The 27,534-nt window shown below is 43.1% G+C and overlaps 2 protein-coding genes across 3 annotated transcripts in view; one reads left to right on the forward strand and one right to left on the reverse strand.

The window, feature by feature from the left end:
- STXBP6 (syntaxin binding protein 6) overlaps positions 1-20,040 on the reverse strand; it is a 255,314-nt gene extending 235,274 nt beyond the window's left edge. Inside the window, exon 1 of one of the 2 annotated variants that reach the window (XM_036450614.2) lies at positions 19,742-20,040. The gene's annotated coding sequence lies outside the window, so the exon portion shown is untranslated. Of the gene's footprint in view, positions 1-19,179; positions 19,608-19,741 lie in introns of those variants that run through there. The other variant, XM_036450607.1, reaches the window with a different exon arrangement.
- On the forward strand, positions 14,115-14,559 carry LOC118726179 (RNA guanine-N7 methyltransferase activating subunit). The gene has a single exon (XM_036450626.2). It carries the CDS (start codon positions 14,155-14,157, stop codon positions 14,509-14,511), a length of 357 nt encoding a protein of 118 aa, XP_036306519.1. The 5' UTR covers positions 14,115-14,154; the 3' UTR covers positions 14,512-14,559.
- Positions 20,041-27,534: the final 7,494 nt, after the last annotated feature.

Below are 27,534 nucleotides of genomic sequence, written 5' to 3' on the forward strand. Positions count from 1 at the left end.
TTAGTGTTTAGAATATTTGAAAAGGCAGAAAGTGGTGGAAAAAATAGAGGCTTAAAATATACAACCTAAAGAAAATAGAAGAAAATAGACCAACTAAAGGCAAATCATTTTGAACAAGTTCATCAACTTAGCGAACATATTCTATTGTTCTCCACAGGAGAACAATGGAGCACTGGTCCCAATGACAACCACCACACCAGAATTATCCTCTGTCCAGTCTTTGAGAAGGTTGGCAGTGATTATCACTATCATCTTACATGCATCTACACTGAGGAGAAAGATTAAGAAATCATTTGTCCTCCATATACTTTCAGTTCTGGGGTTGTGACTTGCCTTGAGCACCCCAGCACGTGAAATCTAAACCAATCTTAAAACAAACAAACAAACAAAAACTAGGTCTGACTTTCACTCATCTCTCTCTCAGTCTTCAAGACCTCTCAACAGAGTTACATCATCCTAAAATTCACCCACTGACTAATAATTTTACAAAAGGATTGGATATAAAAAGAAACACAGGTACTTTTTACTTGTGCATGAACAGCCATCCAAGAAATATGACGTTTCAGGTACTTCATCCACCAAGATTCAACTGTCGTCACATGGCTGGGTCCCTCTAAGCAATAGCATCTACTAGTAGTGGGGAGGACGTTAGTGGAAAAGAAAGCACTGGTGAATAGATTTCTTCCTGTAAAACTCTCCATAGTTCACAAAGTTATCAAATAAACCCTCACATCTACCCAAAAAGGTTAGTGCTATTAAGCTCACTTTACAGTTCAGTTTAGCATAAATGAAAAAATATATATTTCCAAGGGCTAAAAAGTTCAAAATTACTAGAAATGCTTCCTGCAAATTGAAGGCATATTGCTTCATGGATAAATGCCTTTGGGGCTGTACTCCAACTATGGAACTTTCTCCTGCCCCAGTCATACTAAGTGGTAAATGAACTAATGCTTCCAACCAAGCACACATGCCATCATTCTGAAGAAATCCCTCTTATTCAAATAACATAGAAAAGAAAAACTGAGTACCTACTGTATAGGTTACACTGGAAGGGTTTGAAATTAAATTAGAAAAATATCCTGCTAACAAACAGCCTACTTGGGTCTACTTGGGAAGATATGACCGCATCTACAGAATGGAACTCCCATCATCCAATTATGTAAGTTAGAAACCAAGAAGTAATCCCTGATACCTCTATCTTTCTCACCCTGTACTTCCAGGCCGTCACCATATCCAGTCATATTATGTCTACTTTTCTCAACATCCACTCATCTCTCCATCCTTCCCTGTCAGGTGATCACCATTTCTTCCTGTACTACAACAGAAACTTCTTTATTGGTTCACCCACATCTCCTCTTAGATCCCTATAATCCATTTATCCCTTTTTTCCCCTCTCTCTCTCTCTCTCTCTCTCTCTCTCTCTCTCTCTCTCTCTCTCTCTCCCCCTCTCTCTCCCTCTCTCTCCCTCTCTCTCCCTCTCTCTCTTTCTCTATCTCCCTCTTCCTCTCCCTCTTTCTCTTTTTTACTGCAACTATCTTGTTAATCTGATCACTTCAAACTCAAGCTTAGAAGCCCTCATGACTCTGAAAAAGACTCTCAAACCTTTATTCTACACTCTCAGTCACAGGAGCCTACTGTTCCTTATTCATACTATGGACTCCACCACCACAGGGACTTTGCACATTCTGTCACCTCTGTAATGTCATCTCCTCCCTCTTTAACTCCTATTCATCCTTCAGATTGCTGCTCACCATCACTTCCTGGGGAAGGCCACCTTGATTTCCTTAACGAGGCCAAATCCCTTCAAATATTTCTCTCTCCCATATACACTTACAACATTTTGTCATTTAACATTTTATGCAAGTATTTTTTTGTGCACAGATTTTTTTTTTTAATTTGATAAAAGCAAAAACTTTTCCACCTTTTTCACACCATGCTAACTGGTTACACATAGTAGTCACTTTTTGTTGAATGAATGAAAAGACAGAGATAAAATCGATATGAAGCAAAATGAAAAAGATGCCCTGAAAAAAGATGCAGGTAAATGACCCCTGCAGGATTTTGAATCAGACCTCTTGCCTTTGTAAGGGGTCTTCCCTGGCAATTTCAGCACCCTTAAACAAAGAAGACTATTTCCTTCTCTCTTTAGTGTCATCAGATGGCTCTCTCCTTCAAATCCATTCTTCTGGAAATCTGCTACAATGAATTTCCCCACTACTCACATAAACAGAGCATATTTAAAATGCAGGGGCTGCCCACAGAGCTGTACTTCCTTCTAAGAAGTATCTGATCTTCCCATACTCAGCATCACAGGAATAGCCACAGGTGCTGCCCAGCCCCTTGGTTGCTCACTGCCTCAGTGGCTGTCAAGGGCCCCACCTAGAGTCAAAATGATGGGCTGTGGACCCCGAGAACAAGAGACTACTAGTGCACACATTAATTTATGTAAAACAGGGAGAATGATAGCACCTAACCAACAGAGTTGAGAGATCCATAAAAAGGTGTTAACACTGACACACCACATGTGCATAATTAATTTCATATTAAGGAAGCCTCAAGTATTCACTGCAGTGAGCTCCTTATTCTCAACTCAAGAGAGTTGTAAAAAATAAAATAAACTTCATAGAAAACTTCTCAGAAAAAAAAAAAAAGAAAGAACCTTAGACCTTTGTACCTTAAGATAACACAGTGCCCTACAGGGAGACAGTGTTTACTGTAGCGCTGCCAGAGACGCCGTAGGATCATGACCTACATCCTAGTTACACATCCAGGAACTAGTTGCTAGTTACACCCACTCAAAAATTAAGGATGTGGGCTGCCCTTTATTCCTCCTTTCACAATGTATAGCTTCTGTTTACTCAGTGCCCTGTAAAACTCAAAAGACAAAGCACTATTTATAAGTGTCTTTTTTTTTTTTAAGGGGCGGGAGAGGTGGACAGGAGGTGAATTCAGACATCCACCAACAAAGTCCAAATCTGAGGTGTACAAACTGCACATGTGTAAGGTTACTATAATCCTGTTATCTACGGAGAAAACAGGTAAGGTGGCCACATCGGGTATTCCGAGTCTTTGTGGAACATGAGCTGCTCCTTAGTAACACCTGGCTCTTCGCTCTGGCTCTAGAACCCTCTATAGGAAAATAAATGTGATGAGAAAATAAATACCTACTAGGGGAGGTGTTCATTAAAATGTCCTCACATTTATTCTCAAGCGCTTCATTTTATCCAGGGAAAACTGAATATGAATGAAATAAAATTCTAATCTGTACAGGAAATGATTCAGTTATCTGATTACCCATGACCAAGGGCTTTGCCCTGATGACCAACTGCAAAAGTATTACTGTGTAGGAATATAAGGCTCTAAGAATAAATACCCACCAAATGAGACAATCATGCTACTGTGCTGTCTCAAGAGAAGTCCTGAGGCTTCTTTGCTCTGGCTTTGAGCCCAAAAAAATAGGTTGCAGCTTCTGCTTTCTGTGTACTCAGCTTTTAGACGACATTGCCGCTCTCAGTGGAAGAGGGCCAGCTTGTTGTGGTTGCGGGCAGGGGTGGGGGGAGTCCGTCAGACAGGAAAGGTGAGAACAAGCCTCTGCAATGGTCAAATGTATTTGGGGGTCTCTCCCAGACTCCACCTCTCAGGGGCAGCTGGATGCCCAAGGTCTATCTGAAAGCAATCTGCCCACGGCATTCTTTTCAAGGATAATTTCTGAAGGTCTGTGTTAGACACCAGAAAACTAATGGGTAATTTTCTTTTAAGATCATGAGTGAATGAATATTGAAAAATTCAGCAATATTCTGGCCCTATTGGTCAGATTTTATACAAGTGCCCATCTGGAAAGAGACAATTTACCACACAAGATATATCCTATAGTTTCCAACAGTGACAATATTCAATACATTTTTTAGAGTATTTCCTGGGTGGCAGCTTGCCAGCCAGGAAGTAAAAGAACAGACAGTGTAAAAAGACATATAGGTCAGACTATGAGCCCAGGCAGGACACAGAAAGATTAAATTGTTTCCAAACAGTAGGGCCACAGGATCTGTCCTGGGAAGAATGAATACACCAAAGCCTGGCTCCGAGATCTCCTCCTGCCTCAGAGCTCCAGAGGGCAGAGGGCCACCCAGTTCCTGAGGGTCAATAACAGGGCAGGGTGGAAGCCAGACCTTCACCACCTGCGCAAGTTTTTCTGTCTGCAACTGGTATGTAATTCCTCTAACACTTTTCAAGGTGAGGAAGGGTAGGGAAAAGGTACTAGTGGCCCTCAGGTAAGAGAACTAGGTTTCACTCCTAAATCATGCTTTCTTTCTCTTCCTAAATCTCTCACTTTTCATCTGTAAAGTGGAATACTCACAACAGTAAGTACCTCACCTCCTAGGTTACTGCAAAGATGAAAAGATAATAGAAAAAAGAAAGATTTTCATGCAGTGCCTTCTGTTTCCCTGCTAATGTCTTCGCACTTCACCCAAGAAAGGAAGGTCCATTCCTTTACAAGCATGCCTAATAAATAATGTTTTTATTTTTAAGTCATCCATGAAGCACCCTCTTTATTTACTGCACTGGGTTCTGAGATCTTTTGCGTTTCTCAAGTACAGGCTTCAAAGTGCATTTTGAAACTAACTAAAAATATCCAGAATAACCTACTCAAAGCAATTCCAAGAATGTTTTCAGCAATACTTTTGGAGTTGGTCTACAATCTTCAAGAGTGACTTCCATAAAAGGCAAACACATCAGTAAGTTAAATGCTTTTCAGTTTTCAGGTGATCTTACAACTTTACAATCCTGTGGACCACACCCAGGTCTCCTGTCAGAGGGGCTCTCTAGGAATTATGCTTGAGAATGCAATCATATATCACTGACAGGTGACTCTCATCACTAAAGATTTCAAAAAATTTTCACAGCCAGCCAGTGGTTGAGAGTCAACCTCTGAAGCAGGAACTCACAAGTCCTGGGGCCCTACAGTTTGATTCCCCGTCAGTGCACATGCTCAGGTTGCAGACTTGATCCCCAGTGCGGGACATGCAGGAGGCAGATGATCAATTATTCTCTCTCATCATTGATGTTTCTGTTTTTCTCTCCCTCTTCATTCCTTTCTGAAATCAATAAAAATATTTTTTTTAAAAAACTTTTCATAGATGTTTCCATGAAATTCTCACTCTGTTTTCAAAAGTAAAACAAACACTATAATTAAAAAGTAGGCAGGAGACTTGAATAGGCACTTCACAGAAGAGGATATCAAAATGCCAACATACACATGCAAAGATGCTAAGCTTCAAATAGTGATGAGAAATAAAAAGTAAAACCACACGGAAACACCTCTGTACAAACACAGGAATAGCCACAATTTTTACATGATTTAAGCTAAGTATGAGTAAGAATGTGGAGTAATGGCACTCTCAGCCACACCAGATGGGAGCATAAACTGGAATAGCCATATTGGAACATTGTGTGACTGTATCTAGTAAAGCTGAACATATTCACATCGCAGGACACACCACTTACACTCACATACACACACACCAGAAACACAGACCTATGCGAACTGACATGTGTACATGTGTGTTCAAGGCAGCATTATTCATAAAAGCCAAAAGCTGAAAACAACTCAAATGGCCCTAACCCATAATTGTGTTATGTTTATATAATGGAAATTGTGATTTACTGAGTTTCTAAATCCCCTGCAGCTGCCTAGGTTAAGATATCTTATATAAACTCAAGGTCACTACATGAAGGAAGGAACCACAATATAGAAAGTCATTAAAGATAAAAGAATACAAAAGTATGAATGTGTTTCTATAAAACTTAGAAATAGTCCAAGTGATCTATAGTGTTAGAAGTTAGGACATGTAACTACCATGAAGAAGGAAGCAACCGAAGGGGCAGGCCCAAGGGGAGATTCTGGCGTGCTGGTAGCTCTCTTCATTTGTGCTAAGAATAGATATGTTCATGGAATGGAAATTCCCTCAAATGTATACATGTAATTTGTGTTTCTGTATGTATGTTAAATTTATAAAACATCATCCTATATAATAAAAGGCTAATATGCAAATCTACCAAAAGGTGGAATGACTGGTCACTATGACTTGCACTGACCACCAGGGGGGCAGACGCTCAACGCAGAAGCTGCCCTCTGGTGGACAGTGTGTTCCCTCATGGGGAGCACTGCTCAGCCAGAGGCCTGGCTCATGACTGGCAAGCGCAGCAGTGGTACCAGGAGCCTCTCCTGCCTTCACAGCAGTGTTAAGGCTGTCCAACTGCTCGACATCCCCTGAGGGCTCCCAGTCTGCGAGAGGGCACAGGTTGGGCTAAGGGACCCCACCAAGTGCATGAAATTCATGCACTGGGACTCTTGTTTTTTATAAAAGCAAATCTACGTAGATGCCTTGTCCTGTGCAAAGTCAAACAAGGCAAACCAATTCAACTGCCCATTGGATAAATGTATTTAAGGAGCCAGGTCTAGTATAAAGAACAAGAGTCACCAGGTCATGCTCTCTCACCCATGCTTGCCCCCTACTCTGTCTCTTGTGAGCCCCTAATTGTCACAGAGTGAGACACTGTACTACTTCCGTGTATAAAAAATAGCTGAATAATTATGAGATGCAATCTTGCTCAAATGGTATACAATGACAACATTCTGTAGACTACCGGTTGGTATTCCAATATTGGTTCCTAGGACATTATTTCACACCCTCGCAGATGAAGTTGGGAAGCAGGGAGAACCTAAGAAGACGGTGAAGAGCCTTAAAAAGTTAGTTTCAGGAGTTTTAGGGGCTAGTAGCATAGGTTCTTTGTAAAATTGAAACTCACACAGGAGTTTTATACTTTACATTCTCACAGCTATATCACTAGAGATGCTCTGTAATAAATTTTCCATCATAAATAGAATGCTTTTCAGCTCACGTTTGGAAATAATACTCTTCATTTCGAAAGCATCACATTTCCTTTACTTTCACTTTCAGTTTCACTTTCATTCTGTTTTAAGCTTCTCCTTGCCTTTGGGCAACTTGCAGTCCCTCAGTATGTATTTCTCTACGTATCTTTCTTAAGTCTGACTCTGGGTCCCAAGTTAGGGATAAGGCCTATTGTGCTTGGAGTAACAGGTGTGACCTTGCACAGACTTAGGGCTCCTTCAGAGCTCTGGGCCCAGCACCGGCAACCTCAACATTCCTTGAAGCAGAGAACAAAAATGCAGAATCTCAGGCCTCACCTCAGACCCAACAAATAAGAATCTGTGCCTCAACAGGATGCCCAGGTGATTCATGCGTACATGAAGTCACACAGCCTGTCACCTGGCAAACTCAGAGGCCCATGGCCTTATCCAGGGTTCATTCTAAACAGCCTCTGTGGCCTTGGCTGGATAGCTCAATTGGTTAGAGTAGTAGTCTGCAAACTCATTAGTCAAAAGAGCCAAATATCAACAGTATAACGATTGAAATTTCTTTTGAGAGCCAAATTTTTTAAACTTAAACTTCTTCTAAGGCCACTTCTTCAAAATAGACTCTCCCAGGCCATAGTATTTTGTGGAGGAGCCACACTCAAGGGGCCAAAGGGCTGTATGTGGCTCACAAGCTGCAGTTTGCCAACCACAGGGTTAGAGCATCATCCCCAAGTGCCAAGGTTGTGGGGTCTGATCTCTGTCAGGGTACATACAAAAAGCACATGTAATACTTTAATTAATAAAGAAATTAAAAAAAAATAAGCAGCAAGAAGAACCTTAAAAAAAAAAAAAGAGCAACTAATGAATGCACAAATAAGTGGAACAACAAGTCCGTGTTTCTCTCTTTCTCTCTGTCAACAAATTAAAAAGTTAAATAAATAGTCCTTGTGTGAATGGCCTGTCCCTGTCTCATTCCTAGTCTGGGCCCATATGAGTGAGTTATGATGCTCCAGATATTACTCAATTTTTCCAAACTCAGGGTTATGTTTTTCTGGAACTTGGAAGTGGGCAGAATGGAGGCAGAGGACAAAAGAGGTGAAAAGAAGGGAAGTGGAAATCATGTCTGATCCAATTTCTCCATAACTCAGGAAACCCAGAGGGGAGGGAAGCAAAGGTAACATGTGAGAGCTGAAGCAGGAGGAAGGGGAGTCTACCAGAGCTCAGCCAAGCTTGTTGAGAGCAGGAACCTTGAAACCACACCTGGGTACAACTCTGAGCTACATGGTAGCTGCAGGACCTTGGACACTTCGCTTGACCTTCCTTTGCCTCAGTTTTTTCAACTGTCCAAGAGGGGTAAGTAATAGTTCCTGCTTCTGACAGCTGTGGATGAAAGGGATCAGCATTTGTAAGGTGCTCAGAACCATGTGCTAGGTTAGCACATAATAACCTCTAGGGAAATGTTAATTAATAAAAATAATATATAATATACTGACAGAAAAATTCATAGACTACACAGTGGAGGAGAAACCCAGAAGAAGTAGTTATCCAGCTCAATATATTTTTATTGATTCTCTCCAGACACACTAAGCCACAAAAACGAATATCCTTCCTCTGCAGAAATTCACAGTTTAGTTGGGTTTATGAGCAAGAGCTATTCATAAACAAGGTCCCTAATTTAAGATTCCTTGTTCAATTTTTAAAGATGACCATTAAGTGGACCAGGGGGTGTACGGGTGGCAATGTCAGAAAACAAATGTGATTAAAAAGAAAATGTCTAATTCTCCAGAGGGGAAATTGGGAGACCTGTCCATTTTTTTTAAAATAAAGCCTAGGGTCTTTATATAAGCATGAAATTTTTAACCATTGAGCTAGTTTGGTTTTTTAAACCATTACAGTTGCATAAGGATTTCACTTGAAAGGAATTACTTAAGGTACACCCAGCTTTTCCACCTGCTCCTTCTCAGCAGCAGGGCAGCTTCCTTACTGCTACCTTAATGACAAGGTAGATTCTATTCTTCAGGAATAATAACAACTTCTAGACTAATAGCTGCTGTTGGCTTTCACCTTGGACTGTGTGAGGCAACAAATTCCTAAGCAGTCTCAAAACAAACTGCTCCCTGAGGCATAACCTCTCTGACCACAGTGAGGTACCTGCAGTGGCTATGAAAGTTGACAAGATTACAGCACACACATTTACTCACCTCTGAAATCAGATCATTCCCACTTCCACAAGACATCTCTAATCTCCTCTACCTTCCAGAAGGACAGCAAGTGCCAATCAGGCCTGGAGAGCTAGGCTTCCACCCCAATACTTTATCTTTGATTCTTTGATGTTGATGCAGCATACTTTTATTTAAACAATCAGGTCTGGCACCTTAACAAAGTGGCTCATCTTGTTTCTTTCAAAGTCATCAGTCATTAAAGGCCCAACCCTGCCAGCCCACAAGAAATGGTTAAACAGGAAGGTGGAACAGGACTTCACAAGGTCAAATCACCATCCTTAGGAAAGCACTGTTTTTCAGGCTGTGGGGACTTGAAATGAGTTTGGTTTCTTGCACTTGTGGTTTTGTTAAAATCTTAAACATTATGTTGTGTCTTTTTTTCGCCTAGAAGAAAGTGAAAAGAATCCCTCAGCTTACTTGAAATATAAACATAATCTCTTATTTTCTCCCACTTCAAATGAGGAAAAAGGAAATAGAAACAGAACAAAAGATAACAAGCCACAACTCATTTTTGTGTAACCCTGTGATGACATAAGTACCTCTACTAGCACTGTGGGGTGATGGAGCAGACTTTACAGAAACTGCATGCTCCGAGAGCTCACAATGCCCTCTCTAATGCAATTCATTTGAGCCCTAACCCCAGGAAGTAGGGACAAAAGAAAGTTGAGGCTCTCTGAGAGCAAGCTACACAGGCTCCAGGTGGGAGAATTAGTCAGTGTCAGGATTTAGTTCCCAGGTCTTCCTATAGCTGTTCCCCCATTAACCTAATTCAATTTAACCTATCCAAAGTTAGGAAGATAAACTAATGAAATGCCCAGATTTCCTGAAGTCCACAATGAAGCAAATATTTTCAATCTCATCACCAGAAAGTTACCCCATGTTGCTCATGAAACTCAATGTATTGCATTTGAGCTGCCTTTACTTCCTCCAGGAGAGAAAAGTCCGTGAGGCAGGGAAGGTAACAAGGAAAGGATGGGCAGAGTCCACCCCACTAAGGAAGTGTAGCAACAAGTGAGCAACTCAGAGATGACCTGGTGGTCAAACAGACACCAACTTCATGAAAGCAAAGATTAAAAATTATCCAGCCTCTGCTGAGACTAGCACAGTTATTTTATTAAAACTATGCTAGCCCAGCTGATATAGCTCAGTGGTTGAGTACTGACCTGCCAAGGGGCACGGTTCAATTCTCGGTCAGGGCACATGCCTGGGTAGCAGCAAGCTCCATGCCCAGTTGGGGAGTGCAAGAGGCAGCCAGTCAATGAGTCCCTCTAATCATTGATGTTTCTCTCTCTCTCTCCCTCTCCCTTTTTCTCTGAAATCAGTAAAAATATTTTTAAAACAAATAAACAAAAAAACTATGCTAACCTGCGAACCAATAAGCAAATTAATATTGTCCTGAGGACTAGGATTCATATCCCACTTCCCCTATATCCTCTCTTCTCTCCCACCCCCTCCACACAAATAGAAAACCTCTTCAAAACTCGTGGCTTTCTTTTATATATTTTTTGCTTGGTCTTTACCTTGGAATTTGTAACCCTTGTGAAAGGAAAAAGTCAAATAATACCTAACATTCCAGGTGCATCATGTTAGACACTTTTCTAAGAGCTAGAGCTTATTCTGATCTTACAGATAATGAAAACTGTGGCTCAGATGTCACTTACCTTGTCCAAGTTCCCACAGAAAATGAGTGGTGGAGTGACCTTTGACATTCAGCTCTATCCCACTCCAAAGACATCTTCTCTATACCATGTCAGCTAATACCTATTCAGTGTGATCCATGGATCGGCAGCACCCACATCAATGGGAGCTTGTTATAACTGCAGAATCCCAAGCCTCAACCCAGGACTACTGAATCAGCACTTTTAACAAGCTTTCCAGGTGCTTCCTGTCCATGAGTTACAGAAGCACAGCTACAACACACTGCTAAAGACAGAAGAAATATCTCTACCGAGGGGACAGGACCTCAATTCGGTGGTATTAAACCTCATGTAGTATCATGACTCTTGGACCCAAACACGCTAATGCTTGTATAATGCCAAGTGCCATGTGAACCCTGTTTAATACAGATATTTTTTTTTAAAGGCCTTGACAGAGTTCCATAAACAAATTAGAAGATGACACTAAAATGTCTACCAGAGTCAAATCTTAAGGGAAAAGCTAAACAGAAGTTGCCCAGTCAGCACTGACTAATGCCCTCTGGTGGATCACCACAGATGCCTAAATATGGAATTTGTGTCCAGAGGGAAATCCAGAAACACATGCTGATCTGGAGATCACAGGCATTTGCCATGGAAACTATCCCACTTACTGTGTGAGCAACTTGGAACAAAATACTTTTAATTCAGGGGAAGGATTTTTGAATGAAATGGTAATAGGAATATCCTAAGGGACCCAAAAGCAAACAAGGAGAAATAAATTATCTAGGTATTTTATTTTCCCAAGAGCAGAAAATCTGGCCTGAAATTGATACCCTAACTCCTGGATCTCCTCACCGCTTTTTTCTTGTTAGTCTCCTCTTGCCCCAGCCACAATGGCCTTTTTGCTGTGCTGTTGTTGTTTTAATTGAGGTATTCACATACCATTCAATTCACCCTTTGAAAGTGTACAATTCAGTAGTTTCTGAAAAATGTCATATATTGTGTACATATATATATATATATATATATATATATATATATATATATATATGGAGAGAGAGAGAGAGAGGTGTGTGTGAAGGGGGGTATTGGTGTAAGAGTTGAGAGTGAAACAGAGATCAGCTGCCTCCTGCAAGCAAGCCCCCTATCAAGGATCAAGCCTACAGCCTGGCCAGGAATTGAATCAGCAAAATTTTGGTGCATGAAATACTGCCTGACCAACTGAACCACACTGGCCAGGGCTACAGCTCATTAGTTTTCAATATATTCACAAAGTTGTACAACCATCACCACTATTTAATTCCAGAATATTTTCACCACCCCCAAAAAATAAACCACATACCCATTAATAGTCACTCCCCATTCCTTCCCCTCCCCAGCCCCTGGCAACCACTAATGTAATTTCTGTCATCATGGATTTTCCTATTCTGGACCCTCCATAAGAGAATTATATAATATGTAGTCTTTTGTGTCTGGCTTTATTCATATAGTATGTTTTCAAAGAATTATATGGATATATCATATTTTGTTTATCCATTCATCAGCAGGTGGAAATGTGGGTTATTTCCACTTTGGGGCTTTTATAAATAATGCTATTTTATGAACATTTATGTGCAAGTGTTTGCATGAACATATGTCCTCTGTTTTCTTGGGTGTATACCAAGGAGTAGAATTGGTCATGAGATACCTCTATGCTTAACATTTTGAGGAACTACTATTTTACAAAGTGGCTGTAAAATTTTACATGCCCACCTACATTGAAATATATGAAAATTATGATTCTTCACTACCTTGCTGACACATGTTATTATATCTTTTATTATTATTATTATTATCATTATTATTACAGCCACCATGATGGGTGTGAAGTGTTTCCTCACTATAGTTTTGATTTGTATTTCCCAATAACTAATGATGTTGAGCATCTTTCCATGCATTTATTGGCCATTTGTATATCTTCTTGGAAGCAGTATCTAAATCCTAAGCCCATTTGAAATTGGGTTATTTCCTTATTTATTGTTGAGTTGTAAAAGTTCTTTGTTTTTGTTATTTTTTTTTCTTAGAGAGAGAGAGAGAGAGAGAGAGAGAGAGAGAGAGAGAGAGAATATGGAAGAGAGGGGGGTAAGAGAAAGGAAGAGGGAGAGAGAAAAAAAGGAGGAGAAGAAGGAAGAAGAGAAGGAGGAGGGAGAGGGAGAAAGAGAAACACCTATTGGTTGCCTTCCACACACACCTGGCTCAAGCCTGCAACTTGGATATGTGCCTTGAGTGGGAATAAAACTGGCAACCTTTCAGTGCATGTGGCAACACTCAATAAACTGAGCCACACCAGCAGGGCTTCTTGCTATTTTTTTTTTTTTTTTTTTGAAACTCCAATTAAGACCCTTCTTTGTGGGGGGTCTTCCAAAACACCCTTTTCCAAAATATCCAAAATTCCTCAACTGGACCAGATTCCTCTGTACCTGGAACTACTATCCTCTAAGGGACTAAGAACAAGTTCTTTCTTCATTTCTTTCTCCTGCATCCCTCCTTGTTTTCGACCTGAGTGCTGTGCCTCCCCTCCTGTTTATCCACAACTAGCTCTCCTGTGGTCACTGGAACTCATCTGCTCCTTCAGTGAATTTACAAAAGCAAGGAAAGAGCTTAACAATAGCTAGGTTCTCAGACCACCACAGATTCACAGGGTCTCACTCTGTGCTAGGCAGGGTCCTTTTCATATGCGCTCTGAAATGTGTCTATATGCAGACACCAGAACAGGTCTTCACATTACTGCTCCATTACACCACCAAACTGAAACACCCCTTTTCCTCTACAAAAGTGCCAGCCATCATTTACAGCGTTTTCTTACTCTAGCTTCTCCATGGAGACGTTCTTAGCCACCACAGCTTAAAGTGTTTTCTCTCCATTCTGAAATCAAAAAACAGCAAACACCTGGAGAGTTCACTAATCAATTAATATCCATATTTAACAAATGCCCTTTACTTTAATGACATATTAGGTAAAATTTCCCCATCCACAGAAGCTATTAAAGCACTTGCTAGAATTGTTGGAATGTGCCAGTTCACTAATTACACACAAATCCTCAAAATGTTCTGGGAAATGTTTAATTTAATAAATACAACCAAGTTATTTTATTGCTGACGCTGTCGACTGCGGTACTTCCCAGGGTCTTTGATGTGATGGTGCACATGTGGAGACTCTAAGAGAAGGAGAAACAGTGGGCACTGCTTCCACATTGGCTTGCCCTTTACCAGAACACACCTGTTCACATCCACCCCAACATCATTCTTCCCCCACAGTCTGGGAACTGCCGAGCTCATTCAAATGCTGCTCAATTTTGTCAGTTGGAAAGCACTGCGTAGAAGCCATATTTTCTCCTGGGGTAAAGAATCAAAATTGGAGGAGGGGTGAGGATTTCAGAATGACTGATACTTCTGAAGCGGCTCCGAATTTCGAAGAGATGTTTGCCAGCCGATTCACAGAAGATGACCAAGAATACCAGGAATACCTGAAACGCCCTCCAGCGACCCCTCCGATTGTGGAGGATTGGAACAGCAGAGCGGGTGGGGGCCAGAGGAATAGAGGCAATTGGTTGCAAGACAACAGACAGTTTAGAGGTAGGGACAGCAGACGGGGGTGGCCCAGTGACAACCGATCCAACCAATGGCACGGACGCCCCTGGGGTAACAACTACCAGCAGCACAGACAAGAGCTGTACCACCCTCACCAGTATGGCAATTACGGCTACAACCAGTGGCCTCCCTACGGTTACTACTGAGAGAAACGTCAGCAGCTTTTCCTAAAACTGTTTACTTTGTTAGCAAGACAAACGTGTGTGTGTGTGTGTGTGTGTTCTGTTGGTCGTCATTTTGCATCTGACTTTGGAAAATAATTTTTTTTTTGAACTTGAGACATTTAAAAAAAAAATAAGATCTTTCTGGAGTGGTGAGATGGTTGCTGGGAATAAACACCTTCCTAAAAATGTTGTGGGTTATATTGCTTGACTTCTACCTCAGACTCTTCGTTTCATGAACATGGTATATCTTTTCTTTGTTTGACCTCCAGGAGTTCTTTGTTTTACTCAGAAATAAAACAGGAATTTTAAAATAGAAAATGTTTGCGTTTACTTTGTAACATAGGAAGTTTCCAGGTACTAGGATGTGCCCATTCCTAAAATTTTGAGACTGGTAAAAATCAACTAGTGAATGCATAACTAAACTTAGTTGTAATGAATTGTACAATAACTTCAGAAGTTGGAAGGTAAAGCAATTGTAGTTGTATTTCTCTTTTGGCTCTTGTTATGTGACTATGTTACTTTCTAATTACACTTTAGGTATGATTCAGCTCCAAAATAGTTTTGGTTTCTTTTTCTTTTTATTTTATTTTTTTAACTTTTAATCTTCACCTGAGGAGTAAGGATATTTTTTCCACTGATTTTAGAGAATAGTAGGGAAGGGGGAGGGGGAGAGAGGTGATTGGTTGCCTCCCCCCAACTGGGGGGCAGGGTGGGAATTCTAACCCAGGTGTGTGCCCTTGACTGGGAATCAAACCAGCGACCCTGTGTGTGCAGACCAGTGCTCTAATCACTGAGCAACACCTGCCAGGGCTTGGTCTTTATTTAGAGGAATATCAAGAATAAAACTGTAAAATGAGGAAGGAATCATTCTTAAGTTTTAGGGTCTTGACCTAATGGTCTAGAGTGGGATTAGGGCCCAATCATTTTATACAAACTAAATGTAGGTGAAAATGCATATATTATACGAAAGTGTGACAGAAACTCTGCGATATTCCCCTCCCTCTTCCATCATGTAAATAAGCCTGCATTATTTGACTTTCCTTACTTTTATGGTTCTAGATGTGGGTCGATTTTACAATGTTACATTCGCTTTCAAATGTGCATCTTCTGCATTCTCTTCTATAAACACTGTGATGTTGACATCCTTTCGGGGTGATGATTATATTTCAAATCATTGTCATGGCCGTTACATGGTTTTATTTCAATAAAATACTGAGAATACTAAAAAAAAAAAAAATAATAAAAAAATAAAAAAATAAAAAAAATAAAAATTGCTTTGTTTCAGAATGCCAAAAATTGGATGTCAGTCTATTAACGAGCCAAGTTATGGGAAAAGGAAAAAGAAACCATACATTGTGTATTCATCATTTTAAGAGCCATCTGGATTTCTGAAGTTGGAAAATGATGAAGTGTGAAAAAATGTATATTAGAATTGAGCAAGTACAATACAACCCAAGTTTTAGTTAAAAAGCACCCTCTAGGAAGGCTGGAACCATGTTCCAGGAATGGGCCTTGAATCTCTATGACCCAGTAACAACAGCTCTGATGACCAAAGAGAAATAAAGTATCATAATGACTGACTCAAAACAGATTTATCCAAGGGAGCAAAGATAGAATATAGTCACATGCTGAGAACAGGGAAAAACAGTGATAAGGAAAGCAGCTTTCCCAACACTGGGGGGGAAAAAATCCTAGTGATGGAAAGTAGGCGTAGCATCCAAAATATAAACATCAAGTTATGGGAAAGAATTTTAAAACAGAAATGTTCCCTACTTATGTTAAATGCCAAAACCATTTAAATTAGCTAGTAAAGCTTAAGAATTACAACCCAAAGATGATTTCTTCCTGATTAGAGGCAGGAAGACAGGCTTGGGTCTTGCAGTGTTATCTACTTTAACACCAAGTGCCACACTCGAGCTTCTTAATAGGTTTCTGCTTTACTGACAGGTTTTTCTAGTGCTGGTCATTTTAAAACCATAACAAAGAACAAATGGAAAGCTGAGATAAAGCATGATGGCCAGGTGACACTTCATTCGGCACAGCAACACAAAATTAGTTTAAATGTTGACTCTCTCTCATACCTAGTCCATGTGGGTGCTACATAACCCTATTCCTGCTTTAGGATGGGAACTGCCTGACTCAAGCAGGATCCAAGCCTCTCTGATAAAAAGTAGCTAAAAATCATTGCCACAATCTAGGCTACCATAAGTCATAGCTCCCAGCCCAGGACCATCGCTTAAAGGGACAAGGAGAAAAACTTAAGATTGGACTTTGCCCCAAAAGTGCTTGCTTATAAGCTAAATCACACCCAGCAGCACTGATACTGTACTGCTGCCCCTGTCATTTGGCCTTACTCCCCACTGGAGAGTGAGGGAGCATCTCAGTTACTACCAGAAGGAATGGAAGGCCTTCCCCAGATGTGGCCACCATAGGACATCTGTCATGGGGTGTACAACACCTGCTCCAAGGCCTGGGTAAGCTGCCCATTATGAGAAGACACCACACTGCAATTCTTTTTAAACTTGCTCATGCATTCTCCAAATTTAAGGTTCAAGCTGCCAGAACTTTATGCAACCTCCTCTTTCCAAATGCCTGAGGTTCCCAAAGAAAGGAAATGGGGCAGTTGTTGGATTTATCACCAACCTCAGTCTACCAAAGAATGACCTAGGAACCAATGACTAAATACAGTACAAAAAGGAGAGGCGATCCTATCTTTCTATCTCTGTGTGTGTGTGTGTGTGTGTGTGTGTGCGTGTGTGTGTGTGTGTGTGTGTGAAAAATAATTCATTTGAAGAGCAATCAGAATGATTCAAACAGGATAGTGGTAATAGGCACGGGTACTGGAAATACAAAGTGGTTTAGACAAGTTCCTGAAACACTGTCTCTCTAGGTGAGATATTAAAACAATGACATTCCAGAACAAACCTCATTCTCTTACTCCCTCTCACCTCCTAGGTCAGTGGTTCTATAGGTGTACTCTAGGTGACTACAGTTTGAGAACTACTGCCCTAGGACTGGGGAAGATGCAGAGGGTGGGGGCTCAGGAGCCTGATGAAACCTTTACTAAGTGTGTCAGAGACAATCTCACCTGTTCTTGCCTCTGCTCAGCATTGCTTAACCTCATAGACTGATTTCCCCAAGGAGTTGAGTCCTTAGTTCAAGGTCACTGTTAAAGGTCAAGCCAGAGCTCTAGCCTAGAGTCTGCTGACTTGTTCATCAGCTTTGGATCTGAAACCAGGGCCCAGGACTCTGAACATTTCAAGGTGATCCCACCCTGTCTCCTCATCCACACCATGTTTCTCTCAGATACCAGTAAATATGAGGACTGGGGCATCAAAAGAGATGGATTTACGGGAAGAGAAAAAAAAAAAAAAAAAAAAGACAAATAGCTACTCCAAAAGACCCTAGCAATTAAATCTCTCGGTAAGGAGTGGACAGAGGGGAAAAGACTTAGATGTCTTGTTATAATTAAAAGAAGTGGTTCATTTAAAAAAAAAAAAAAAAAAAAAGGGAAAGGTGAAAGAAACCGAGTAAAAAGCACAAACACAGTAAGACATCAATAGTGTTTTGAGATTTTTCTGAGCACTTTTCACTCCCATTATTTCGCCCAAGTCTCCTGCAATGAAAGGAGATAAGGTCACTATGTCCACATGTGACAGAAGAGAAAACTGAAGTCCAGGGTGGCTAAGTTTGCCAGCACAGTCATGCCCTGTAAAGCTACAGCCTGACATCTGGTCTATCTGGCTCTATAACATATGCAACCACACCAGGGATTCCACATGAGGGAATGTGCGCCAGAGCAAATTACCCCTAGGAAAAACACACAGGAAAGCAGGTAGCACCCACGGAGAGCCCCTTGACATTTGAGCAGTGTGTGGGTGCCCCTTTAAGAAATTAACACACAAACCCAACAGCTAAGGTGTTCAGCCAAAAAAGAGAGGCATATTTCTCGCCTGCATAATAATTTCTGGACCAATTCCCACTCGCAGCCTCTGAGGCAGGCGTGCAGGGCTTGCTGCCGGGTTGAAGCTCCTCCACCCCCACCCCCTCAGAGTATGACAGCACAGCTCTGACTCGCGTGCAGGCAAAACCCCAAAACTCAAAACAAGAAGTGAAAAAAGTGGAGCCAAGAGAAACCATCAGTATCCTCCACACCCTCACTATCCACACAAAGCCATTTCCAGGGTCCTGGGGTCGCCGAGAACAAGATCTTGGGAGATCAGTTGAGATGAAGCGGGCATTCTTGCTGTTACCTCCCACCCAGCCCCCTAAGGAAGAGTAAGAGAAAGGGGGGAGGATTTCCTAGTCTTGGGGCCCCGGGCCTAAGGCAGATACAGGTCTATGTCCACCCAAACTCTCCACCTCTCCCTCCAGGTCTTGTCTCTGCTAAGATGAAAGGGGGAGGAGAGGGAGGAGGGTTAGGGGAGGAGGGGATGGTAGGGTGCTGTAAAACCAGGAAAGGGCTGGAGGAAAACTTAGGCTGGCCACCTACCCCAGACACATTGCCCCACCATGTGTGTGGGGCTCCATTCCGGCCACCTCAAGGGCTAACAAGGCACCGGCGCCCTTGGCCACTTCTGAGGTTGGGGAAAGGGGCATCGCCCTAGCAAGCGCCCTGGAGGTAGGGAGCCATGCCGCCCGGGAGCCTACCTCCGTTTTGGCAAGAATGGTTTTCCTAGACGACGCCAGGGAAGCGAAGATCTGGGTGTTTCATAGATTTCAGCCTGGGGTGGAGGAGCTCTGCCCTGGGGGCGCAGCGACCCTCCCAGCTCCTCCACACCGGGGGCTCCGGGCGGCACTCTCAGGACCCTTGTACCGCGGGCACGGTGAGAAAATAAGGGCTCCATCCTCAACTTTACCGGAGGAAACTGCTCCGCTGCGTGGTTTGCTCAACCCTGCCCGCGCACCTGGTACCGGGTTTGGGGGGAACCAGGGACCCGCAGGAATCGCTCTGGGCGCGCTCTCAGCAGCTGCGCGCAGCCCCTCCACCCCATCGCCCGCCAACTTGAAAGCATATGTCTGTGCGCCCGCCTGCACCGCCGGCCCCGCAGCGGAGTCCCTACCCCAGCCTCCCTCCTCGGACCCAGCGCCGGGAGCCCCGAGCACCGGGAACCCCAAGCGCCCGGAGCCCCGAGCGCTGCGGCTGCTGCAGCCGCATCCCCCCTGGCCTGGCCTCTGCCTCGCCCGCCCGCTCCCCACGCCCCGGCCATACCGTGCAGCCCGGCTCGTGCCCCGGCAGTGCCCGTGCGAGGCACGAGTCCCAGCCAGTGAGGCTCCTCTCCGGGGGCTGCCCCGCGCGGGGCTCTGGGCTCCGGACACGGCTGTGCGGGTCGGTGGCTGGCTGGCTGCTTCTCGCAGCTCGCGCGCCGGCTTCGGCTGCCGCGCGCGGAGAGGGCGGAGTGGGAGGGAAACTCCCGGCAACTCCAACTCCGGGCGCCGAGCTCCAGCTGCAGAGCGCGCCCGCCCGCCGGCCGCCGAGTGCGAGCGCCTGCGGAGCGAACCTGCCCCCGCGCCGCCTCTGAGCATGCCCAGTGCCGCCCGGGAGCCGCGCGCCCGGCCCGGGGCAGAGAGCGGCGGCGGCTGCGGGCCGGGACCCGCCTCTGGGCTCCAAAGCCCAGGTGGTGGGGGACCCCGCGAAGGCCCTAAGCAAGGAAGGGTACTCTGGAGCAAAGGGCTGGGGCAAACAATGTGCGGAGGGCAGTGCAAGTTTCATGGGCTGTGGGAAGTTTGTCCGCTAGGGAAGGTGAGCCGTTTCTGTGATCCTCTGTGCCAGACTGTGGTCGAAGGGCGAGGAAAACATTCTCCAGGAGAGAACGAATGGCCCCAACAGATGTGTGCTGGCCTTGCTCCTTTATGCCTATGGGCAAACTCAAAGAGTTCATGGGGTTTGGCAGGCGATGTCAATGAGTAAGCCGCGTGGGGGGGAGAAGGGGTGGAGAACGAGAGGGCTCTTAAGGGCAGAGCCACTCTGCTCTAAATTGCTCTTGCTGTCTTGAAAGAATTTGGGCCTACTTTTGCTAGGTTTTCTAATTTTCCAAGAAATTATAGATTTACATTATTTTCATATGAAACATTGTGATTTTAAAATCTTGATAATGTATTCAATTTTTAAAAATCACTCTGTACCAAACAAAATATATCCGGATTCCTTCCTTGCTCAACCCTTAGGTCAGCCAATTTGAGGTCTAAGATTCCTGCATTCATTTAGCAAAGAGGTGCCATCTGTCCACTGCGGTCTGGGGAGGAACTGAGAGGATCCAAGATGATTCCGTTTGCCATCAAAGTCCTACCACTTACTAAGGGAAATGGTTTTTCGGACAGAAGAGAACTATAGATAAATGCTGGGGCATTCAAGAAAGGTTATGATGTAAAAGGGATTGTGAAAATTAACTTTTGAAAAACATCTATAATAATAAAAAGTTAATATGCTAATTAGACCAGCTAGCCGAACAACCTTCTAGATATCATTCCTGATGTCCTTCTGGTCAAAGCCACGGCAGCAGGAGTGAGGCAGAGGCAGTTAGGTGCGATCAGGCAGGCAAGCAGTTAGGGGCTATCAGGCAGGAAGGTAGAGTGGTTAGGAAAGCAGGAAGGTGAGCTGTTAGGAGCCAGCAGTCCCAGATTGCAAGAGGGATGTCCAACTGCCAGTTTAGGCCCGATCCCTGCAAGGTCCAGGATTGTGAGAGGGTGCAGGCTGGGCTGAGGGACTGGCCCCTATGCACAATTTCATGCACCGGGCCTCTAGTGTATATATATATGCCTAAGTGACCATTCGACTGGTAGCTATGATGCACAATGACCACGAGGGGGTAGATGCTCTGACCAGTAGCTATGACATGCACTGACCACCAGCAGGGAGTGACAACAACTTTGCAGAGTGCTCTCTCATACTTCAGGACCCCTCAGGGATGTCAGACAGCTGATTTTGGCCCCATCCTTCAGGCCAGGCCAAAGGACCCCACCTGCTGGAGAGATGCCGCTCACTCTACAGACACACTTTGAGCCATGGCACCATCCCAGATGTGGCCGGCCAGGGAGGGATCAGGGGAGGTTGGCTCCAGGGCATGTCCTACCTGTCTAGATCAGTCCTGCCCCTGCCAGCCAACTTCTAATTAATTTCCTTTCAATGTGCACAAATCCATGCACTGGGTCTCTAGTCATTAATAAAAGAGTACCTGAGTAGGTAGTTTCTGCAGGATCGCTATCAGTGCCCCGCTCAAAGCCTTTTGGGGTCTTAAAACACACACACACACACACACACACACACACACACACACACAAAACTAACCTCACCATTATCTTAAATGTTTATATTTTCATAATATATTATTGCATTAATTTTTAAAATATTTTATTAAGATATTTATTCTGAGCCCATCCAGGATGGCTTAGTGGTTGAGTGTTGACCCATGAACCAAGACATAGCTAGTTTGATTCCTAGTCAGGTCAAATGCCCAGATTGAGGGCTTGCTCCCCAGTGGGGAGTGTGCAGGAGGCAACCAATCCATGTTTCTCTCTCATCAATGTTTCTATCTCTCTATCTTTCCCTTCCCCTAATCTCTAAAATCAATAAAAATGTATTTTAAAATGTTTAAGATTTTTTATCCTGATTACTGAGTCCTTGATTTTCCCTTGTTTTGTGACCTACCTCACCCTATCCTGTGCTCTGTAGAGTGTTAGATGGTGGTATACTATTATATTAGTGTGTTCAGGGTTCTGTTTATAAAACTTTGGAATCAGCTTTTATGTAATACAACTTTATGAGTTAAAATATTCCTGTATCAGATTCCATTGCCACCCTTCCTTCCTACCACCTTCCCTTTTTGTTTTTAAATCTTTCTCTTTGTCTTTTATTTTCTCAATATGGCAGAATTAGTTCAAGATTACTACCTCTCTCCCCAAACCAGTACAACTACCCCCTACCTCACCTGCAGGTAGGTCATCAGTGTAGTGTCTGCCTCAACCAGAGACACCTAGAACTTTCCTCCATACCTGGTTATTCTTCCTGCAGGTGAGGTCATTGCTAGATTCATGGAAAATAGACCACCCCTTATCTATGGGAAGCATTTTAAGCATGCAGAACTCTCAAAGAACAGAAAAAAATGTGCGGGTGTTTACACAAGAAGCCTTCTAGAAGTTATAGAAAGGAGGAAGTACCCAGCCCAGGACCTATCACAGGTAGTTAAAAATACTTTCAAAAGAAATAGCAATTTCCATGATCAAAACCTTCTATATCTCTGTTCCACCTCCCACAGTTCCTAAGAATTATTATTTTTAAAATTCACTAATGATAAGGTTGAGCAAGAAGAACAGGATGTAAACATTTACAAAGGAAGAACTCTGCTTTAACAAGTAAAATGTTTTGTCTATTTAAAAGGTATTTGTTTTTTAAATTATTTGTATTAGTAGTAAATAATACATGATATTAAGAAGCCCAGTGCAAAAAAAAAAAAAAAAGCTTAGTACAAGGAAAAAGTAAGTTTCCCTTCCCAAGACCTATTATTGCCAATTTCTTGCATATAGCACGTGAGAACAAGCATATTTGGAGTACTTATTTTTCCCCTTAAAGTCTAATCATGAAACCATAGAACTGAAGAATACCTTACAGTTCACTACATGCCAAGTTACAGACTTTTTAATTGCTGTTATATTCTGGAAAAGGAAAACATGGATTTATGGCAAATATGTCTATGGTGAAAGTACCTTAAACACAGCAAGAAGAGGGCCCTTTCTAGAATCTGACTATGCCGGAACCCTGATCTTGGACTTCCAGAATCCAGAACTAGAGATTCAGGATGGCAACAGAATAGGTGGAAGTTACACTCATCTTTTCTCAGGACTAAATCAGAATTACAACTAACATATAGAACAATAAACCTGAATAATCAACTGAAGACTGACTGAACAGAAGTCTTATAACAAGGATTTGCAGAAAGAAGAAGCACATCGAGACTGATAAGAGGGGCAGAGACATGAAAAGGGCTGGCCCTGAACGCACATATGGTGATTGAGAATTGGAAGGGATATCTCAACTCTAGAGTTTCCCTCTGAGGAGTAGGGGTTCTCAAACCCATACTGGGCTCCCCAACCCAGAGCACCAGTGCCTAGAAGGACAGCCTGCATAATATCTGGCTGTGAAAATCATTTGAGATTCCATCTGCACAGGGAGAGACAAAATTCTTCTAGAAACGCAGATACCCTATTAAAGGGTCTACATACAAAATTTGTGATCACTCACTCTGGGCCCCAGCCAAAGGATGGTGGCTCAGAGCAAACTGAGGTCATACAGGGAGAGACTATGTTGTGTGGCTTCAAGGAGAAGGCTAGAGCATCAGATTCCATTGTCTTTGTGCTGAGTCCCTCTCCCACACCACCCACAGGTGCCATCTTGCCTGGGTTGAGCCCTCCCCTTCATTCACCTGGAGGGAAATGCACAAGCCCACCCTCTTGACTCTCTTTGGCACTGCCTTGTCAAGGTCCTGCCCTGAGGAGGAGTCTGCTGGATGTAATCAGCCTGGGCCTGCAGTGCAGACTTTCTTGGAAGGCTCTTGAGGAAGTACAGTCCTGCCCCACCCATGCCTTTACCAGTGCCACTGTTCCTGAGAAGAGCCTTCCCTGCACATGACCAAATACTAATTTGTTTTTAGCCTGATGAACTCTTCTGTCCTCACCCTGATCACTCCCTGAGTCCCAGCTTCACCATAGGGGCTCCAGATGGGTGGTAGCTGGCCTTAATGTTCCCTGAGATCCAGTACTGTCACCGATTTTGAAGCTCTATCAACCTGGTGAGCACCACACACTCCTACTTGATGACTCACTTAAAATTTACCTCAGGCCTACTGCCAGGGGCTCTTTCAGTGACTAAGTCCAACAGGCAGCCATCAGGTGAAAGTGGATCTCAGGGTGCCTTGGTTGTTTAACCAATCTGTCCTGGGCCTCAGGACTTTGGTATGTAGCTTAGTAACTCTCAGGTGTACCCAGGCCCAGTAGAGGCAGCCAGAAACCATAAATCACTTTTTAGCTCCTAACAGATAGCCCAGTGCAAGTTAAAGGCAGCCTCTAACATTGACCTACACTGAAGTCCCAACCAAGAGACCCCAGAAACAATACATCCAGTAATGGGCTTCAGAGCATGACCCAATTAGTTTCACAAAAGGTACACTCAAAAGGACATCTTGGCAGGCACCAACCTCTGCTGGGATAGGTTCTGTTTCATGTGCTCAACCTCTGACTAGCAGCTCATACACTGTGGTCAGGGGCAACTTCATAGTCAGCTAATCAAGACTCAACTACAAACAGGAGGACTCACATAACCCACACAATGGACATTACTGGAGCACCTAACTCAGGTAATCAGGGAGACTACATCACAGCTCCAAAGGACACCTACTTCCTAAGGCCACCCTACCAAGACTACCGCTTAATACACAGAAACAAATACAGAGAGGCATAAATGGTGAGACAAAAAAATGTGCCCCAAATAAAAGAACAGGAGAGATCCCCAGAAAAGGAACTCAATGAAATGGAGGCAAGCAGAGTTCAACACAATGGTTATAAGGATGATCAAGGAACTTAGGAGAAGAATGGATGAAATCAGTGAGAACCTTGACAAGAAGAAAGTGAGCATAGAAAAGGTGATAAAAGCCATAAATAATTAAGAATAAAGAATGAACTATAAGGAATAAACAGTAAGTTGGATGAAGCAGAGATTGGAGTCAGTGATTTGGACAAGGTAGCAGAAAACTCTCAATCAGAGCAGCAAAAAGAGAAAAGAATTTTAAAAAGTAAGGATAGTTTAAAAGACCTTTGGGAAATATGAAGAGTAACAACATTTTTGTCATAGGGGTATGAGAAGAAGAAGATAAGGAGCAAGAAATCAAGAACATATTTGAAGAAATAATGACTGAAACTTCCTTAACCTGGTGAAGGAAAAAGACACATAAGTCCAGGAAATGCAGAGAGTCTCAAACAAGATGAACCCAAAGAGTCCAACACCAAGGCACATCATAATTAAAATGGCATATATTAAAGACAAGGAGAGAATCTTAAAAGCAGCAAGATGGAACATTTCTGAGTCTCAAACTGCAATTCTCTTTTCTTCCCCTTCATCTTTTTTGGTTTTCACTTTCTCAAAGCTGCTTTTTTCTTCTCTAATTATATTACTTTACCTTAAGCTGTTTTAGCTTTCATATACCAACATACAGATAAGAGACTAAAATGAGAAGCCATTTCTTAGAAAAAATTAAACCAAGTAAGTTTAAGTCTTGCAAAAAGATTTGGTTTCACCTTGGACTTGGTTGCTCTGTAATAGTTTAATATGTTTTAGCCATGTCTTTCCAATCAGATTGTTAGTTCCTTGAGTGCCAGGAATAAGTCTTAAGGGTCTTCAATTTCTGTTATCCAATGCCTAGTTCAGAAGGAAGAGCCCATAAACAAATGACAGTTATAACCTGTCACTATTAAGGTGAGTGACTTATCAGGGACACGAGTCAAATAGTTCATTACATTTTCTTATCTCTCAATAGGTCAAGAGTCTTCTATTTAAAACACGCATAATATAAAATTGCCTTAGTGATAAGTTTTACAATCCAAAGGCACATGTTATCAAAAGCATATAGTAGAAATAGTGGACAAAGGAAAGTAAGACTTTCTTGAAGAAATAATGATCAAGCTAAGGCCTGCAGATTAAAATGGAAGTAGTTGAGTAGGCAAAAAAGAAGCAAAGAAAGAGAATTCCGGCAGAGAAAACAGCATGTACAAGGGCACTGAGGTAGAAGTGTGGTAGGCAGTGAGACAGCCATGAGCAGAGCATCCACCATAGGCCAGGTTCAGAAGTCACCAGGATCAGAAGCCCTGGGTGCCTAGCAAAGGAAAATTGTAGGCTGGGACCTTACCCCCAGGGTGACCTTTCCTCCCCTAGCATGTCATTGGTTATGCAGTTTGGATCTCCTGATCTTTCCACCCTAGAGATGGTATCTAGGCCTCAGTTGTATTTCAGCTCCAGGGCCCAGAAAAGTAGCAAAACCAGACAAGTGAACCCACAACTGACCTCAGGACTAGCTACATTGGAAAATGACCTCCTGCCTTGGTGCTGGCCAATCAATGGAGACCTAGACTCTGAAAGGACACACCTGGAAAGGTGCTGAATATTTTACTGAGATCTTCCCCTGGCACCTTCCTCCCTAAAATATCTATCCTTAAAATCCCTAGGAAGTGGACCCAGCATGCTCTTCCTCCCCAGAGCACACCTGTGCCTTTCCCTTTCCCTTTCCCCTCCTAGTTCCCCTAAGCATCTGACCTTTACCTTCCTCACTCCCAAGCTCCAAGAGCCCTTTCTTTGCCTCTATAACTTGTTTCTTAAGTCAATTTTTCCTATGAATTACTTCTTTCACCTCTGTGATTTTATAAACTAGAGGTCTGGTGCATGAAACTTGTGCACTGGGGAAGAAGGGTCCCTCAGCCTGGCCTGCACCTGCCCTCTCACAGTTCGAGAGCCCTCTGGGGATGTCTTGGGGGGTGAGCCTAAGCCATCAGTCAGACATCCTTAGGGCTGCCATAGAGGCAGGAGAGGCTCTCGCCACCACCAATGTGCTCACCAGCCATGAGCCTGGCTTCTGGCTGAGTGGCATGCCTGCTATGGGAGCACACTGACCACTAGGGATACCTAGTTGAGCATCGGCCCCCTGGTGGTCAGTGCGCATCATAGAGACCAGTCAGTCAGCAGTTTGGTCAATTTGCATATTAGCCTTTTATTATATAGAATATTTTCTTGTAGCTTGAGTCTTGGCTCTGAATGCTTTTCCTAGCCAGAACTCAAATACTGAGGTTGCTGAATCCAGGTTCGGTCTGACCTCATGGGCTTAAAACCTGGTGCTATTCCTGCCACCCACAACAGAAGGTTATATAAAATTAGAGGGGTCTTAAAAGTCATAAATTTAACCAATAACTAACTGCATAGAAATTCAATGTAACTCAGTATCATATAAGAACAACTGCAATAAAAAA

Source organism: Pipistrellus kuhlii, unplaced genomic scaffold, assembly GCF_014108245.1.
Source record: "Pipistrellus kuhlii isolate mPipKuh1 unplaced genomic scaffold, mPipKuh1.p scaffold_m20_p_1, whole genome shotgun sequence".
Classification (NCBI taxonomy): Eukaryota; Metazoa; Chordata; class Mammalia; order Chiroptera; family Vespertilionidae; genus Pipistrellus; species Pipistrellus kuhlii.

What these genes read in the sequence shown, in the direction of transcription:
- LOC118726179 (XM_036450626.2), top strand. Translation starts at nt 14,155, where the DNA reads ATGACTGATACTTCTGAAGCGGCTCCGAATTTCGAAGAGATGTTTGCC.